The sequence below is a fragment of the Coffea arabica genome, chromosome 6e (genome assembly GCF_036785885.1).
Source record: "Coffea arabica cultivar ET-39 chromosome 6e, Coffea Arabica ET-39 HiFi, whole genome shotgun sequence".
NCBI lineage: Eukaryota > Viridiplantae > Streptophyta > Magnoliopsida > Gentianales > Rubiaceae > Coffea > Coffea arabica.
In genome coordinates, this window is record NC_092321.1 from 4029754 (window position 1) to 4046296 (window position 16543).

General features: G+C 35.5%; 2 protein-coding genes across 2 annotated transcripts; both read left to right on the plus strand.

The window, feature by feature from the left end:
• Positions 1 to 2945: 2945 nt before the first annotated feature.
• On the plus strand, positions 2946 to 13183 carry LOC113696059 (serine/threonine-protein kinase CTR1-like). The gene is made up of 16 exons (XM_027215384.2): positions 2946 to 3814; positions 4324 to 4625; positions 4718 to 4862; positions 6093 to 6196; positions 7026 to 7234; positions 7968 to 8366; positions 8488 to 8528; positions 8815 to 8883; positions 9120 to 9220; positions 9356 to 9440; positions 9518 to 9616; positions 10708 to 10776; positions 10887 to 11018; positions 11719 to 11813; positions 11901 to 12098; positions 12566 to 13183. The coding sequence occupies exons 1-15, from the start codon at positions 3182 to 3184 to the stop codon at positions 12010 to 12012; spliced, it is 2595 nt and encodes an 864-aa protein (XP_027071185.1). The 5' UTR covers positions 2946 to 3181; the 3' UTR covers positions 12013 to 12098; positions 12566 to 13183.
• A 1439-nt stretch (positions 13184 to 14622) lies between these two features.
• LOC113694730 (uncharacterized) lies at positions 14623 to 16493 on the plus strand. Its single transcript, XM_072054572.1, has 4 exons — positions 14623 to 14777; positions 14876 to 15171; positions 15740 to 15832; positions 16098 to 16493. Exons 2-3 carry the CDS (start codon positions 14935 to 14937, stop codon positions 15794 to 15796), a joined length of 294 nt encoding a protein of 97 aa, XP_071910673.1. The 5' UTR covers positions 14623 to 14777; positions 14876 to 14934; the 3' UTR covers positions 15797 to 15832; positions 16098 to 16493.
• The last annotated feature ends 50 nt before the right edge of the window (positions 16494 to 16543 follow it).

Consider the following 16543-nt stretch of genomic DNA (forward strand, 5'->3'; position numbering starts at 1 on the left):
AATTCAACAGAGTAAATTAAATCACCAATATTGCATTTCGTACTGAAGATTAATTAGTATGCAGAATGTTCGCACCTTCATACAAAAATTATCAAATCGAATGCATAATGTATGTAAGTATTTCATTTTGAAATCAAATAAAGCATGTGATTACATTCATTTTTATTCATATATCATTCATTTTCTAATATAAATTTTTATTATTCTTTCAAGTTCCATCTTCTAAAAAAAGGCAGTTTCTTGAATAATATATATATATTTTTTTATTATATTTCGAACTATTGTTAGACAAATCTGATATTTTAATTATGTTGGTACAATTTTTTAACTTTTTTTATTCACTCTCTTTTTTAATTTCTTTTAATAATGTCAGTACCGTGCATAGCACGGGTATCCACACTAGTAAAACTAATTATTGAGGTTGTACATCTATACGAGCCATCCATTTCCACTTTCACACTTCGAAGAAAAATATATCAGTTTTAGCCTCAAAACAAATGATTGGTCGAGAAATTTCACAACATATTTTATTACATGCTTTATATAACTGTCTCAAGTTACGTGCTCTTCCCCAAAATAATAAACTCTGTTTTTATAGGATGGATGGAGCATGTAGAGCTATGGTTCCATTTTGAATCCAAAACTACACTGGACCGAACAATACTTGATACGGGAAAAAAAAAAAATCCAAATCGAGAATCGAAACCAGAGAAAAAAACATAGGTAAAGATTCCAATTCTACTCCTCTAAAAATGGAATAAAAATCGAAACTGATTCTGGTTTAAATCGCATTAAAAGAAAAATGAAAACATCATGTATCCTTTTCTTATACTCACTTTTTCTTTTCTTTGTTGGATTATGGGCTAGAATTGGAGTTTGAATTTCTTTAATTTTCATCTTTTGGAGTAATGAAAAACTCGTGATGAATGGATCTTCTCCAGCCTTGAAACTTGTCAAAAGGGAAAAATAGAAAACAAAAGGGAAAACTTCCGGAAATGCTGCGCCATAGCTTGTAAACGGGTTTCTAATCTAGTAAACATAGCAATCAAGTTGCAGCATCAATAATTATTCCCGTCACCAAACGCACATTTGAAGTGGTCCATGAGGCCTTCGCATGATTTTCTATTTAATTTTGTTCATCCTTCACTGTATTTAATTACTTTTTTAAATTAATTTTTTATTTTTTAAAAATATAATATTTTAATAAGCATTTTATGGACAGGACACCCGTCAAACAAATCGTCTTAAAAAAGAGATGTTAATTGTGCAACGGGGGTTTATACTTTGACTATTAAATTCACCTCTTTCACATTTATCACAGAGGCTTAGAATCTCCTTTGAAAAAGAAAAATGTCGATTAAGATCGTCAAAATTGAACGCATCCAGATCCGATTTGCTTGTTGAACTTAGAATTGTTAGGGACGCATCCGCTAATCTTAAGCGTCAAAAGCACGGGATGCCAAAATAGCGCGTGGAAAAGCAAAAGCCGCTTAACGTTTCAAGATTTCGTTACCTTTCCCTTTTTAATTTGGCTTTGAATAGATCTCACGGAAAAGCCAACTGATTTCCGCCCCCCATTGGCAAAAAATTCAAACCGCCGCGTTTTTTTTTTTACGGGCACAATTGAATTAATTGGCCACAATCGGATAAAGCGAAACCGAAAACATTCCATGGCTCACGCGCATAATTATGACTGTCCATGCTTTGACTTGCAACTGCAAAACAATCCTGACTTCCTTGATAAAAGCCAATCGTCTGACCAAAGCCCAGGCAAATCCCAAGAATTCATCTCTTTTCCCCTTCTCAATTTCGTAAAACACCAAGGGACCACTGTAGCGGCGTAAATAATCAATTTACCATATTGGTAACGAACTTTCTGTACTTTTTTTGACCATCGTTTTCATGTCACATATATATATATATATATAGTACATACATACATAATTATATATATATATATTCCAACAAAACGATTACAGTAAAAAGTTTCAACAAAATGCTCCTTAAAAAACAATTATTCAAATAAATTGTTTTTAAAAAAATTGTTTTGACAAAGCAGAATTTATTAAGCATCACAATAGGAGTTCATAACACATAAGTCTATCATTATAGACCTGCCAAAGTGCTAAAATATTTAGATACTAGCTAGCATTACGTTAGTCAATTATCATAATATCATTGATGAGTATAATGGCTGGCTGGTCATGGTATCACTAAAAATGCTAAGAGGCAAATTTATCTTTTGCAGATTCCCATTGAAAAATTTTTAAATTGTTCAAAATGCTCCAACTAGGCACGAGCGATAGATTTATCTTTACACTCTCTTTTAAATTTCTACGGGTTCAAAACCTCTATAAAAATATAGAGAAAATAGTTAAAAACATGCCTCACATTTTGACAAATAAATTTTTTGATAATTTGTTTTTATAATATTAATTTTACGTTTCTTACTAGTATAAGTCAACAAAATTTGGTCCTAACTTAAATTTCTGATTACTTTTTAGTTTGAATCAACGTATGATCCGCATGCATCAATCATTGTTTTATGTACAAAATGGTCAAATCCCATCATTTTAATGATAAAAAATGAATATGGATTGAATTAAATACCATTTTTTTAGATAAAAAATGGATATGATTCGTATCATTTTATATTTTTTGAGGAACAAAAATGAATATGAATTTGATCTTTTATTTAACTACAAATGAAATCTAATATTTTTATTCTAAAAAATTTGATCACGTGAGATCGCACGTTATATTTAGTGTAAAAAGTGGATTGAAATATAGGTTGGGATTAAATTTTATAAAATTAATTTAATAAGAAAAATAAATTTATCATTTCAAAAGTAAATAATGAAAAATTTTATTTATCGGATGTCCCCGAAGGACTAATAGTCTCAGATCAAAACTAAAACGACATGAGAAAATTATACTGTAGTAGGTATTAATTAAGACTAGGAAGGAACTAAAACAGCATTCGTATTAATTTAAGTACCAAATTGCCATGGTATTAAGGTTAAGCCAACCGAAACCTCCTGTCTCTCTCCGACAAGATAGCGAAAGATATACCAAAAGTTCCTTATTCCTACACAGAGCTAACTATGCATCAGTCTTAGCAATGGCTGCTTTTAGGGTTTCCAGGGTTTTGTGAATTTAATTTTTGGCACATTAACTTTCGATGGAAATGCCAGGCAGGCGATCGAACTACACCTTGTTGAGTCAATTTCCACCCGAGGACCACCCCCACCAACAGCCATCGAAGCACTCCGCCGTGACAGGTGGAGGAGCAGGAGTAGGAGGTGTGGCTTATTACGAGTCTCACTCCGTGGATAAGAGTAATAATAAAGGGAAAGTGGACAGAGGCGTATTCGATTGGGATTTAGTCGATCATAAGATGCAGAGTCGGATGGGGACCACGGGAGGGTTTCCTGGGTCGGTGGGGCTGCAGAGGCAGTCGAGTGGGAGTAGCTTCGGGGGCAGCTCGATCTCGGGGGAGTTTTACGGTGGACCATCGCTCTCGAATCATGAGTCGGCGTTTGGGCATTGGACGAATGACGGTGGTGGTGTTGCCGAATTGAGGCTCAAGGCGGCGGATGCCTCTGGCGGAGTCGGCCCTGGGTCATCGTCTTCCAAGAGCTGGGCGCAGCAGACAGAGGAGAGTTACCAGTTGCAGCTCGCCTTGGCACTTCGACTTTCATCCGAAGCCACGTGCGCTGACGATCCTAATTTCTTGGATCCCGTGCCTGATGAATCCGCTTCGAGGGCTTCAGCTTCGCCTGTGCCATCAGGAGCCATGTCGCATCGATTTTGGGTATTTTTATCTCAGATTTGTCCTCTTACTCTATGCTATCTGTTTGAATCTTTGCTTTTCTGGTGGAGTTAATGATGGTAGGTTTTTGTGCTATCAATTGGTTTAATATAGCAGTATTTTAACCAAAGGTATTGCTTGCAATTCGGGATTTTGATACAGTGGATGTTTCAATAAAAATTTAGCCAAGAACTGTTCCTGGGCTTTTGACGATCAGATTAACAGGCATTGTGAAACAGCAGATAGTTGGTAATAGAATAATTGCTTAAACTTGGTCCATGATGAGGTGAGCATGTTGTAAATAGTCCAAGGAAGAAAAATAGTTGATGACATTTTACTGAACTTATTGAAATAGTTTTGTCATGGAGTTATCAATATTCTACTGATACTGCTCAAGTGATTTCCAAATCCTTCCCTTGTTCCTTTTGCCCTTTCCCATCTACAACTTTTCCAACCCTGCACATCTTATATTTCCTGTCTGAGGTTTCTGCTTTCTTAATGCTGTGTATCAGGTAAATGGCTGCTTATCTTATTTTGACAAAGTCCCTGATGGGTTTTACTTAATTCACGGAATGGATCCATATGTATGGAATGTATGCTGCGACCTGCAAGAAAGTGGTCGTATTCCATCAATTGAATCATTGAAGTCTGTTGATCCTAACATTGTACCATCAGTTGAGGTGATTATAATTGACAGGCATAGTGATCCCAGCTTGAAGGAATTGCAGAATCGGGTTCATAGCATATCATCTAGTTGCATCACCACTAAGGATGTTGTTGACCAGCTTGCAAAGCTAGTTTGCAATTACATGGGGTGAGTTTCAGATGTCCCTCTTGAGAAATTCCTCTGAATTCTCTGTTTGGAGATCTAATATTGTTGTCATTTTCTTCTCGTTCCTTCACAAGGGGTCTAGCTTCCACTGATGAAGAAGACTTGGCTCCCAGATGGAAGGACTGCAGTGTTGACCTAAAGGATTGTTTAGGGTCTGTTGTACTTCCAATTGGTAGCCTCTCTGTCGGCCTCTGTAGGCACCGGGCTCTGTTATTCAAGGTATATTCTTAGATCTAGAGTTTCAAGTGTGTTAAATTGGAGGCATACTTGATGATTTCTTGACTATCTTTTTGTCACTAAGGCTGCCATTATATATTTATTATACATTAGGCATGCCTTTTCCCTTTCTCTTTCCGGTTATATCCTTTTATTCTTCTTTTTTAACCTGTTGTTTCCTGGAATTAGCATGTCAACAAGGAATTGGAACAGGAAACCTTCTTGAAAGATGGTTTGGTTCAGAGCTTGAAGTGTTAAGAGAAAGTAAAATAAAAAAATTTGCGTGCTAGTATCTCTGAAATAGATATGAAATAGTCATGAAGAAAGCAAACAACAAATGGATGTTCCACTTTTATGTGCTGTCCTGTAAGGCAATTGAATATGATATGATTTGCATAAGCTAGGCATTGAGGCTTGTTTGAAATGACCTAGATGGCAATTTCAAAGTAGATGAGTTTCAAATAAATCATAGGTACATTATGTTGATGAAGAAAAAAAGTGAAATTTCTGCTTGTAGATATCTGATTTATCATGCGTAACAAGTAAAGAGTTAATGCCTCCGCCTTGCATTGGAGGAAATTTAGCATTGATTGCATGTATTGGCTTACCTATGTAATCTCTTTTCTAAATGATTGATTTGTTCTCATCATGACTTTCCCTTTCCCTACGTTTATTGTTATTGAAAACGTAATACTTTGCATGCTTGTATGCTCACTTTCAGTTTTCTAACATCTTTTTTCCTCTTTTTGCCCTCTATTTATCCCTTTCTTATCTGACGAACGATATAGATTTGGTTGAAAATGACTGTTATACATCTCTCTCTGGGTTTTCTGCTTTTAAAGATTGAATTCAAAAGTCTAAACAGTTTAAAGTAATATTACCTTACTTCCTATACTAAGATTTCTGGCTTTATTGTTTGCTGAAGAACTGACACTAATAATACAAGATCAATAAGGTCCTTGTATAAACAATATTTTGGAAATTAGGGTGTTGACTTTTGGTTATGCCGAAAAAAAAAAAGAAGGGGTTCAGGCGTGTCAATTTTTTGAAGTTTGTTTTTTAATTAAGGCCCTTTTTATTTACCTTAGCTTCTTTTCGCTTCAAGTTAGTGAATTGTAATTCATTTTGAAAGTATTGGAAGTGTATGTGACAGGAAGATTCATTTGTGTTCAATACAGAATTTTAATTCCCACAAAAGTGGCTTTTTAATGTGTATAAAAATGATTTTTGCAGGTGCTGGCTGACAGTATTGATCTACCTTGTCGAATTGCTAAAGGATGCAAATATTGTTTTAGGGACGAAGCTTCTTCATGTCTTGTTAGATTCGGGCTTGAAAGGTAGACTATTGGAGATATATAGTGACATTGGTGATACTTTAATTTGGTTCAGTTTTCACAGAATGCAATATCTCTGACTAATGAAGAGAAACATCATCTCCAATGTGTTCCTTCATGCATATGTGACTTGCACTAGGGTGGTTCACCAATACAAAGAACATTTACTTTTTTGAACAAACATCTCCAGAAATTTTGTTTTGTTTTTTTGTTGTTGTTGTTGTTTTTGTTGTCCTCATCAGTAGATGGTCAACAAGTTGGTAGTATGTGTACGTTTTATTGGACTGGATTTACTTTTCTCCCTTTGCCTTTCCTATTATAGAAGAAGAAAGGTGGAAAAGGTTTTTATTGTACTGAGTGTGGTCTTTCCAAATCAATTTTCTGCTGACAACTTTTCTTGTTACTTGGAGGATAAGGGTCAGACCTTTTGGAGATATCAGAGCTTTCACACAGGATTTGTGTTTAACTTTTAAGGATATTTAGGCTGCCTAAAGAGGTCATTGGCATCTTCCAACAGCATTGTTTTATTGATGTTTCTGGAGAAGAGTTAATGGGGATTATCAACAGTCAAGTTGAAGTTGAAGTTAATGGGGTTTTTACTTATATATAGAATCATTTCAGAAATTGAGATTTTCTCAAGCAGCTTGGTTTCGGAGAAACCAACAACCAAATCCACCTATCCTTCGCTAGAAATTACATTATACATGCAACTTGCATTATCAAAATATACTCAGTCTAATGCTGCTCATTTGTGTGGATGCATCTGTCTGTGTGATAAAAGCAAGTCTTTTTTGATAGTGATTGATAGTGACCTGTATTGGTATTGCTACAGGGAGTATCTTGTTGATTTGATTGGGAATCCTGGATGTTTATGTGAGCCTGATTCATTGTTGAATGGTCCATCTTCCATCTCAATTTCTTCGCCATTGCGCTTACCTCGATTTAGACAAGTTGATGCTACAATTGATTTCAGGTCACTGGCCAAACAGTATTTCTCTGATTGTCAGTCACTTAATCTCGTATTTGATGATTCTTCAACAGGTGATCATTTCTTTATCCTGAAAATTCCTCAACTCACCTTTTTCCTCTCTCTTCTCTAGGAGATTGTATTGGCATTATTTCTGTTCAAGTAATAAAAAGTACCTAAAGGGGAGTATTTTCCTTTTCTGCTTCAGTTTGCATTGCCTTAGTACTTTGCATTGCTTAGCTGTATGAGATTTAGTATTTTTAAATGGATATCTCTTTTCCATTCATAGTACCTTTTTCTGGTCTGAGCATTTATGTGTGTGTGTGTGTGTGTATATATATATATCTTGTTTTCATATAACTCAGCTTTCTTGCTGAAAGATGGTATTTCTTCTTATGTTGGTGCTGCCGATATTAATTCATGTAATCTTTCTTCTTTGGCCAAAATATTTTAGTGTTCGCAAGTATTATTTGGATGGCAAGGAAATCTCAAAAATATTTCATACTCTTTGATGAATGTCTAAGGTGCTTGCTTTAGCTTTTAGTTCTTTAAAGATATTTCATACTCTTTGAAGATATTAATTGTTCATTACCAAAAATGCCTTGGTTCTTAAAGTTTGGCTTTGTTTTATTGTAAGTACTATGTTCCAAATGTTTCCTGAAAGTAGACAACAAAGTTACAGTATCCAATATTTTCTCTTGGTTGGAGGCAACAGTTTTAGTGTTGCTTATCTGGTTGTTGGTTAGATATCAGTTAGTATGAAGGCTTAGAATTTTTATGTGTTGATCTATATTGAGAGTATTGCAGGAGCTACTGTTGAAGATGATGGAGACTCCACATATCATAAACAGTCTGATAGAAATTATATGGACAGAAACAGTGGTACCCCTAGTTCGAGCAATCAAGATGAAATTCAAAATCCCTGGATAAAGGGTCGGCTTAAAGAATCACAGGTTTCCAAATTCCCTAACGCTTATAATATCATGGGCTCAACCAATATGGCTTTATCTGCACAGCACATTCCTTCATTTGGGCATAGACCGCCTAGAGCTCTACCAGGACCTAGGATGGATGCTATTAAAGATCCGAGGTTTGTTGACAGAGGTCAACTGGTTCCTATGGCAACCAGTGGGGAACTTAACCTTGACGTGGAAGACTTGAACATCCCTTGGAGTGATCTTGTTTTAAAAGAGAGAATTGGATCTGGTATTTTCTCTATGCTGATCTAAGTGTTTGGGTTCAGGTTTTTGTTTTAGGGTGGTATTCCCAGTTTAAAATCAATTCATATATGTTTATGCTCATCAGAGTAACTGGCTCCAATTTTCAGGTTCTTTTGGTACAGTTCATCGTGCTGATTGGAATGGATGTGTAAGATATATGTCCTATCTCATGGTCCAAACTTTTTCATTGATGAATGCTAAAATCCCTTAAAAGGTTTATATGGGGAAATTATTGCCATTTGGCACATTTATTATGGGTAGATTTTTATGTGATTTCTCTTGATACTATTCTTTTTAAGGTTCCTTCAGTTCCTTATTTGGTCCTTGCATCAATAAGGACTCAATGATCTCTGTATGTGTATTATTTGGCAAAATTCTTGTCTAAATGGTTTTGTTCATATTTTGTTGTAATTGCCAATGGTTTCGTTTTTTAGGATGTTGCTGTAAAAATTCTTATGGAGCAAGATTTCCATGCAGAACTGTTCAATGAATTTTTACGGGAGGTAAGGAATATACTGGATTTGTCTGCCTTTCTTCATTCCCCACAAAAATATAGCTAAGTAAACACACATGCATGCATACGTGCTATGTATGTATATTTTTCTTCAGGTTGTAACTAACCTGGAATACATAATCTGGTATTCTTTACATTCATTTGTATGCGCATGTGTCTGTTTTGTCCCCTCTCACAGTGTTCTGTTGTCACTTCAATTTTTTTTTCCTCCTTTATCGGGGTTAGGTTCAAATTATGAAACGGTTGCGCCACCCAAACATTGTGCTTTTTATGGGTGCTGTGACAACACCGCCAAACTTGTCTATAGTCACGGAATATCTATCAAGGTATCAATTTGCCTTTTATTAGCTTCAAACGCATTTGGTAGCACTGTATTTAAGATTATTTAGTTGTGCTCTAATATATTCTAGAACCTAAAATTGTATTTTCTGATTGTTACCTGTTACCGCTTTGAATTTCAGGGGTAGTTTATATAGACTTTTGCATAAGCCAGGCGCAAGAGAAGTGTTGGATGAGAGGCGTCGGTTGTGTATGGCATATGATGTGGTTTGTACTGTGTCTCTGTATGTGTTACTAAATTTTGGATCATGTTTCAGTTTTAAGGACATGACAAATCTTTTCAGGCAAAGGGGATGAACTATCTTCATAAACGTAATCCTCCTATTGTTCATCGGGATCTGAAGTCTCCCAATCTTTTGGTTGACAAGAAATACACAGTCAAGGTAAGCTCAGACATTGATTGCATAAAGTTGTCAAATCAGCATGATTGTTGATCTGAAATATTTAGTAATCAGCATGATTGTTGATCTGAAATATTTCGTCTTTTAGAGCTTTCAACATTTTGAGTCACAGTAAGCAAAACTTTGGTTTGCTAGAGGCTATTTGTATATCAATATCTTCTACTCACTGTTGTCTGATTATTGGAATTTATCTCTCTATTGTAGGTTTTTTTTGGCAGAATAACTGACATGGCTTTTTGAGATTTAAAGTGATGAATATGTTGTTAAACTTAACGCAACTATATCTAGCAGTGCAAGTTATTCATGCTTACATATCTACTAGTTAAATACATGCGGTTTAGCATTTCACGTTGTGCTCGTTAGATATTATTATGCAGTTTCCTTTTTATACTTAGCTACATTCTTGGGGTTGATGCTGAAACTATGCCATCTTGCTCCTCTAAAAATTTTTAAATTGAGATCATATCAGAAAGGCCAATGGCTACCGGGTGATAAATTCTGAAGTATGTTCCTTAATTGGAGTAAATGAGAATTTTTAGACCTATATTTCTTTTGAAATTAACATTTTACAACTTTCTATAAACAATTGCTTGGAGTGGTTCCCCCTTGAAGGGGCACAGGCTTGCAGAGTGCAATGAGGATCCTGATATTTATTGGGTACTAAAAGCTGTCATAGTTTTTTATACTGCTCTGCAACAAAATTTGGTCTCAAAAAATGAAATTGTTGAAAACAATGACCTCATGCAAATTGTTGCTGATGGGATCATTGCCTGGACACTCATTACCTTGAAGTTGATGCTGTAATTATCTTAGTAATTTGGATATCAGGCCTTCAGAATGTTGATTGATATATACTATGTAAATGTTGCATCTGTGCTATGTTTGTATATGCTGTTACCTTGTTATTTACTTGCTGCTTAGATGATTTTTCTCTGTAGGCTATTTTCTTTCTTTGTTGACGTCTATAGCATGTTTGTTTATCTAGTTCACCGTTTTCACATAAATTCTGTTTGAAAATCTCGATGCTCTCCATTTGTTCAATTGAGAGGATTTACCTTATAATTGTTCTCCAGGTATGTGATTTTGGTCTTTCCCGTTTAAAGGCCAATACATTTCTCTCGTCAAAGTCAGCTGCTGGAACTGTGAGTAGTTCAATCTATCACATTCATTGATCTAATTCACTTTATCAGACCATCGTGTTTTTGGCCTTTGTATGGGATTATGAAATTTGCTTGGTTGCCTTATCTTGTAGCCTGAGTGGATGGCACCAGAAGTACTTCGCGATGAACCATCAAATGAAAAATCTGATGTATACAGCTTTGGTGTTATTTTGTGGGAGCTTGCAACTATACTACAACCCTGGAGTTATTTAAATCCGGCACAGGTTTGGTTTTCATTTCTTTCAGTGGTTTCATCTTGCTCAAAGCGATCCGAAATCGTCCTTTTGGTGACACGTGATAATTGCTATGAAATCATGATGCATCAGTTATGCATGTATTCATTAGCTAGGGATTGATGATCTGTGGTCCACTTTTGGTCCTTAATGTGTTTATTTCCTCAAACTTAGAGCATAGGTTGCATGGTGCATTTTGGTGTTACAGCCATATGGAATAGGTCCATAGAGGTTAGACTACACTCTTAACCGACAAAACGTTTTTCTCAGTTTTTATGCTCAACATCAGCTCTAGCAATGGAAGAGGAGCAAATGGAATTCTAGATCAGTGTTAAGTTTCAAACTGATTTGCGAATAGAGGTTAAGCTGTTAGCTTTCTTTGTTTCCTTCTGTAAAATAGCTGGTGAGATACTGTATAGTTAAGGGTTCTGGTTCAGTTTCCACACTGAATCTTTGGTGTTTCTGAGTAGGAAAAATGACGAGAGTATTGGCTAGCTGGTGTGAATTAATTCTGAGTTTGTATAACATAATCTTCCTTCGCCTTCAAAGTCACCTTTTTTACGGTCAGGTGATTTACTCCATGGTCACTGGCGGCTTAGCCTCTTAGAACAGTTGTATTTCTTCATTTACCAAGTTTTTCTTGTATCTTTTTTGAGCTAAGCCATGAACTGTAGGTGTGATTGTTTTCCAGGTGGTTGCAGCTGTGGGTTTCAAGGGAAAAAGGCTTGAAATACCGCGTGATTTGAATCCTCATGTAGCTGCAATTATTGAAGCCTGTTGGGCCAAGTTAGTTGTGTCATTTCGTATTTTGTGGTTGAAGCCTCATCTTGACATATATTCATCCTTTACTAATATGGCTTTGGTGATTTGCAGTGAGCCATGGAAACGCCCTTCCTTTTCCAGTATTATGGAATCCCTGAAACCTTTGACTAAACCCTCCCCCACTCCTCAGTCTGGTCATGGAGACGTGCCCTTGCTCACATGAATTTCACGGTGTCCAAATGTGCACATATCTGGCAATTTTTTCCCTTTTTTGGTCATGTCTGGAGGATTGCTTGTAGACTATATCAGGTATGTTTATGTGGAAGGATTTTAGTTGGAGCTTATTGGCATCTAAACTTTATTGTTTATTTATTACCATTTGCTTCCGCTTTTTTAATCTAATCAACGCACTTGTGTATCTATTCTTTGTTGTGAAACAAAATTTACCACAAAATATTATCCTTCCACTTGAGGATGGCATTCCTATAATAATGATAATAAATAGTTATCTGTGGTTTTAGAGGCCCGGCTACTTATCTTTCCTTTGTACCTGCAAAACTAACAATAGAAGGCGAGAAACCAAAATATGAGATTAGGAGTCATCATTTTTTTTATCTTTTTAATAACTTTTTTCTTAATTTTACATACATCACATTTCAAAAAATTATTTCAAATAATCTGCTGTTCAAAAAATGTGTCTGTACATGCATAGGCACAATAGTTCTCATTTTCTGGGGGATTCCTTGTGCTAATTGTGTGGTATACATTTTTTGCAGGCTTGTTCATGTACATATCGATTCCAATTGCCTGTTCAACACATTTTGAGTTTTACCCAAATCAGTAAATGCCGTTGCTTTAAAAGGAGATGAGTATCTGCACTTATATTTTATACTCATTGAAATATTTGTTTACCTGAGCATTTATATCAGTGTTAGTGTGGAAATTCTGTTCATCCTTTTTTTTTTTTTTTTTTTGTAATCAAGTTCTCTGTAATTGAAAATCTGGTTTATAGTTGCAAAAAGCACTCGAAATTTGAGTGCGACATGTAATGTACATTGTATTAGTTGCTCATAAGGTAGTCAACTGATTGGGGTAACAACACGGCTGGAAGGCATAAAAGGCATGGTTCTTTTGGCATACAACCTGCTGGTGGATCTTTAGTTTGCGATTAGGCTGGAGTCTATCATCAGGCATGTATTTCTGCTGATAACGATTGATGTCTCCTATGACAGCTTAGCAACACGTGCTAACAGAAGCAACAATTCTTTTCTTTCCTTTTTTTTTTTTTTGGCAAATATGTGGAAGTAACATTTATATAGCAAAGAAGAAAAGATGCTGTAATAAGTAGCAGTTTCTAACATCCGCAATGAACTTTTCCCACTGAGTTTAATGTACGTAATGTCCAATTCTTTTTTTTTTTTTTTTCAACGATGTCATTGTCCAATCGAAAGGTACCAAAGTGTTTTAAGGCTTGATGACCCTCCAGTGGGATTTGGGGTTCGCTTGCTCTTCCAAACGGTGAGCTCTTCCGGCACGAATCTACCGGTGAACAGGAAATTCTGCACCTGGCTGAACAAAGGTCTATGTTAGATAGAAGATATAATTTTGGAAACTTCGGAGATTTGGGCAATTTCGCTGTACTTCGGAGATTTTTGTCATTAATTTGGGACCCAATGCTCGCATCCCTAGTCGTGAAATGACCGCTAATCTTTCCAACCTAAGATATTTTATACATATTTGTGGAGAGAAACAATCAAAATGTTTACTAATTGAATTAACCATAATTTGGAATTTAAAAGACAATTAATTTGCTATATAAAAGGGAATTAATACTAGATGCACTTTTCTATTAATGTACTTGATAGATAAAATGAAAGTTATATGTGATGTACCATATAAATAAAAGGATTTAGACGTGAAAAATAATTGAGACGTTTACGAACTAAATTAACCATAATTTGATTACATTAGAAAAAATAATTTGGCATTAGAAAAGTGTTCTAGTGCTAGGCTAGCTATTTTTTTTTTTAATGTACTTGACAATTAAAAGAAGTTGGATGTGAGGAGACTTTAGTTCTGTTGTTTCTTCTTATTAGCGTGGTGATAACAAGAATGTTAAGGTAAAAAAATGTTTTGTTAGATTTCAAAAGTTGTTATTTTTTGGTAACAAATGACGAAAATTTTTTTATTTATCGTGTGTAATTATGAGCTCATAAGTGAAATAATAAGCTAGATCGAACAATTAAATTAATTATTATTATTATTATAGATGAGGGGCGCTTTTGAAATCAATGATCTTCTCACGCCTAAAATCATTTTTTTTTATTTTTATTTTTTGAATTTGGGCAAATTGTTAAGAGGTTTTTAAAATTATCCCTAGATAAATAAATCTACACGTGGTTAAACATAGCATTGTGTGGGGTTTGTTACGCCAATACATATCAACACACACACTTGTGTATGCATTTAGAAGGATAGAACTTTGTACCAATAGGATTGCATGTTTTGGGAGGTCTTATCATAATTATATACCTAGAATGGTTCTTACTTTTAACCGCAAGGGGGGGGGGGGGAAATAATTAAATCTCCATGATTCTATCGCAATTAAGCTCTTTGCGTCATAAATTTTGCATAACACTTAATAATTGTTAATATATTGTCTCAAAATGTTCCTCAACTGATTCTAATTTTAGCAACAATTTAGTAATTTAATATATACAAATTTCAAATTTCAATTTTATCAAACGCACTCTAATAACTATATTAAAATGAAATCCAAATACGAAAAAAGAAATGCGTAACATGGTAAATATGTATCTGTTTATTTATACTCTCGTTCGTACTATTGCGTGCTGCGAAAATTTGGGCTCAGGTTCGATGGAAGCCTTGGCTACCTGGGCCGTCTTTCCCTCCAATTGTCCATGCTCGGTCCCCGGTTCCCTCGTCTGCACTGTCCTCGACTAATAAGTAATAGCTAGCAAAATCAAAGTATAGATTTTCTCCTTCTCCTCTAATTTTATTTATTGATTTTGTTTTAAGTAATGAAAAATCTGACATAACACAAAGAAATCTCTTTGGTGAACTAGCTTTTTTCAGGACGAAATTATCTCGTTTTGTCTCCCGCTTATGAAGCGCTGCTGCAAAAATGGATCCTTCTGAGGGATTATTGAAGGGCACGAATGGCGGGGTCGATCAGCCGCCAAAAGAGAGTGGCAACCAGGTGGTTGGTAGAAAAGCAGCCTGGAACCGCAAGGGTTTGGAAGAAAAGAAAGCAGCCGTTGATGAAGAGATTTCGAGGATGAACAAACTTCCGCCAAACAGCACTTACGCCATTCATCGCTTGCGTGTCTTGAATAAAATCCTTCACCTGTTATCTATGCAGGTGAACTCAAGAGTCCCTCACCTTCTAAGCTCCTTATGATTTTCTTTTCCTTTTCCTTTTTTTTTTCCCTAATATTTGAACTTTTCAATTGTTGGTTATCAGGACTGCTGGTAACCTTGTTTATTCCATACTAAAGAACTATATGTTGAATAGTGTTTTGGTGTGGAAAAGAAGGACCCCTGTTTAATACTTGTCCAGCAAATACAGGGGTTACCAACTATTTTAGGATGTCAATTTTATTTTATTCAGTTCGTCAAGCTAATTTTTTAGCTTGAATTGCCCATAGCCATGGTTTAACATTGTTGAAATTTATATATGACTGTTTTTTTTTCCCTCGAATTTTTTTCAAAGTAGTATCAAGTTTGTTTTATTTCTGATCTGCATATGTATGCTGTAGCTATAATCTCAAGCTGATGGCAATTTTAATCTTCGATTCTTATCTTTTCTGATAAACCACTAATTTTGTCCTGTAGGCCGTCTGAGTTTGCTTTTAGTCCCCATGTCATATGCACGATTTCCATTTGCGCAAAATACAATGACCCTGTTCTGGGTATCTTTCTCTTTGCAGAGAACCACATCGCAGGAGGAGGAATTGGAAATGCTGTTTGCTGGTCTCTCTCTTTGAAGAAGCTTTCTAAAGTTTTTCAATGTTGACGCACTGGTCAGTAAAAGTTTCCCTTTATATTGATATAGAACTTGGTTTTGCTGTGTATTTTCTGGTGTTGTATGCACAAAGTAGCTGCCTTCACGTGTGAGGCTAGTACTGCATCTGGAGCCACTTTTGTTGTAATCTTCTTGGTGGTTGGTTCTTTATTGTTTATCTTTTGCCCTTCCTGATTTGTGGCAACGGTTCTGAATTCCTATTAAAAACATTGAAGAATGAGATGGTATATTTTTATTCACATTTGGTTCACTATAAATTGCAGAACACGGAAATTGCAAGATGCCAAGGGGCAGCTGAACCTTGTATGACATATGTGAAAAAATGGAGTCACAGTTTGAGTTGCTGAAATGAACATTTGGTTCTGAAGGACGATACCAGATGCATGTAGATATCTTGTTCTTTCTCATTGCCAGGCTTGTGAAGTCACTGTATTTACACTGGTTATATCTCTGTAACTAGATACGGTGTCATATTTGAGTTGCTGAACTGAACGTTATCGTTTTAGAAGAGTTTATTGGATGCAGCTACGTATGTTGTTCGGTTCTCATTTTGGAAAGCTTATGGATTCACCGGACATAGACTGGCTATTGCCAACGTATGGATTCTGGGAATGGGAACTTAAAACTAGAATGAAGTTCTGAGTTGATTCTGATGTTAATTCCTAGATGTCTTTTACTTCGCAATAATTTTACTTCATTCAGAAGGTAA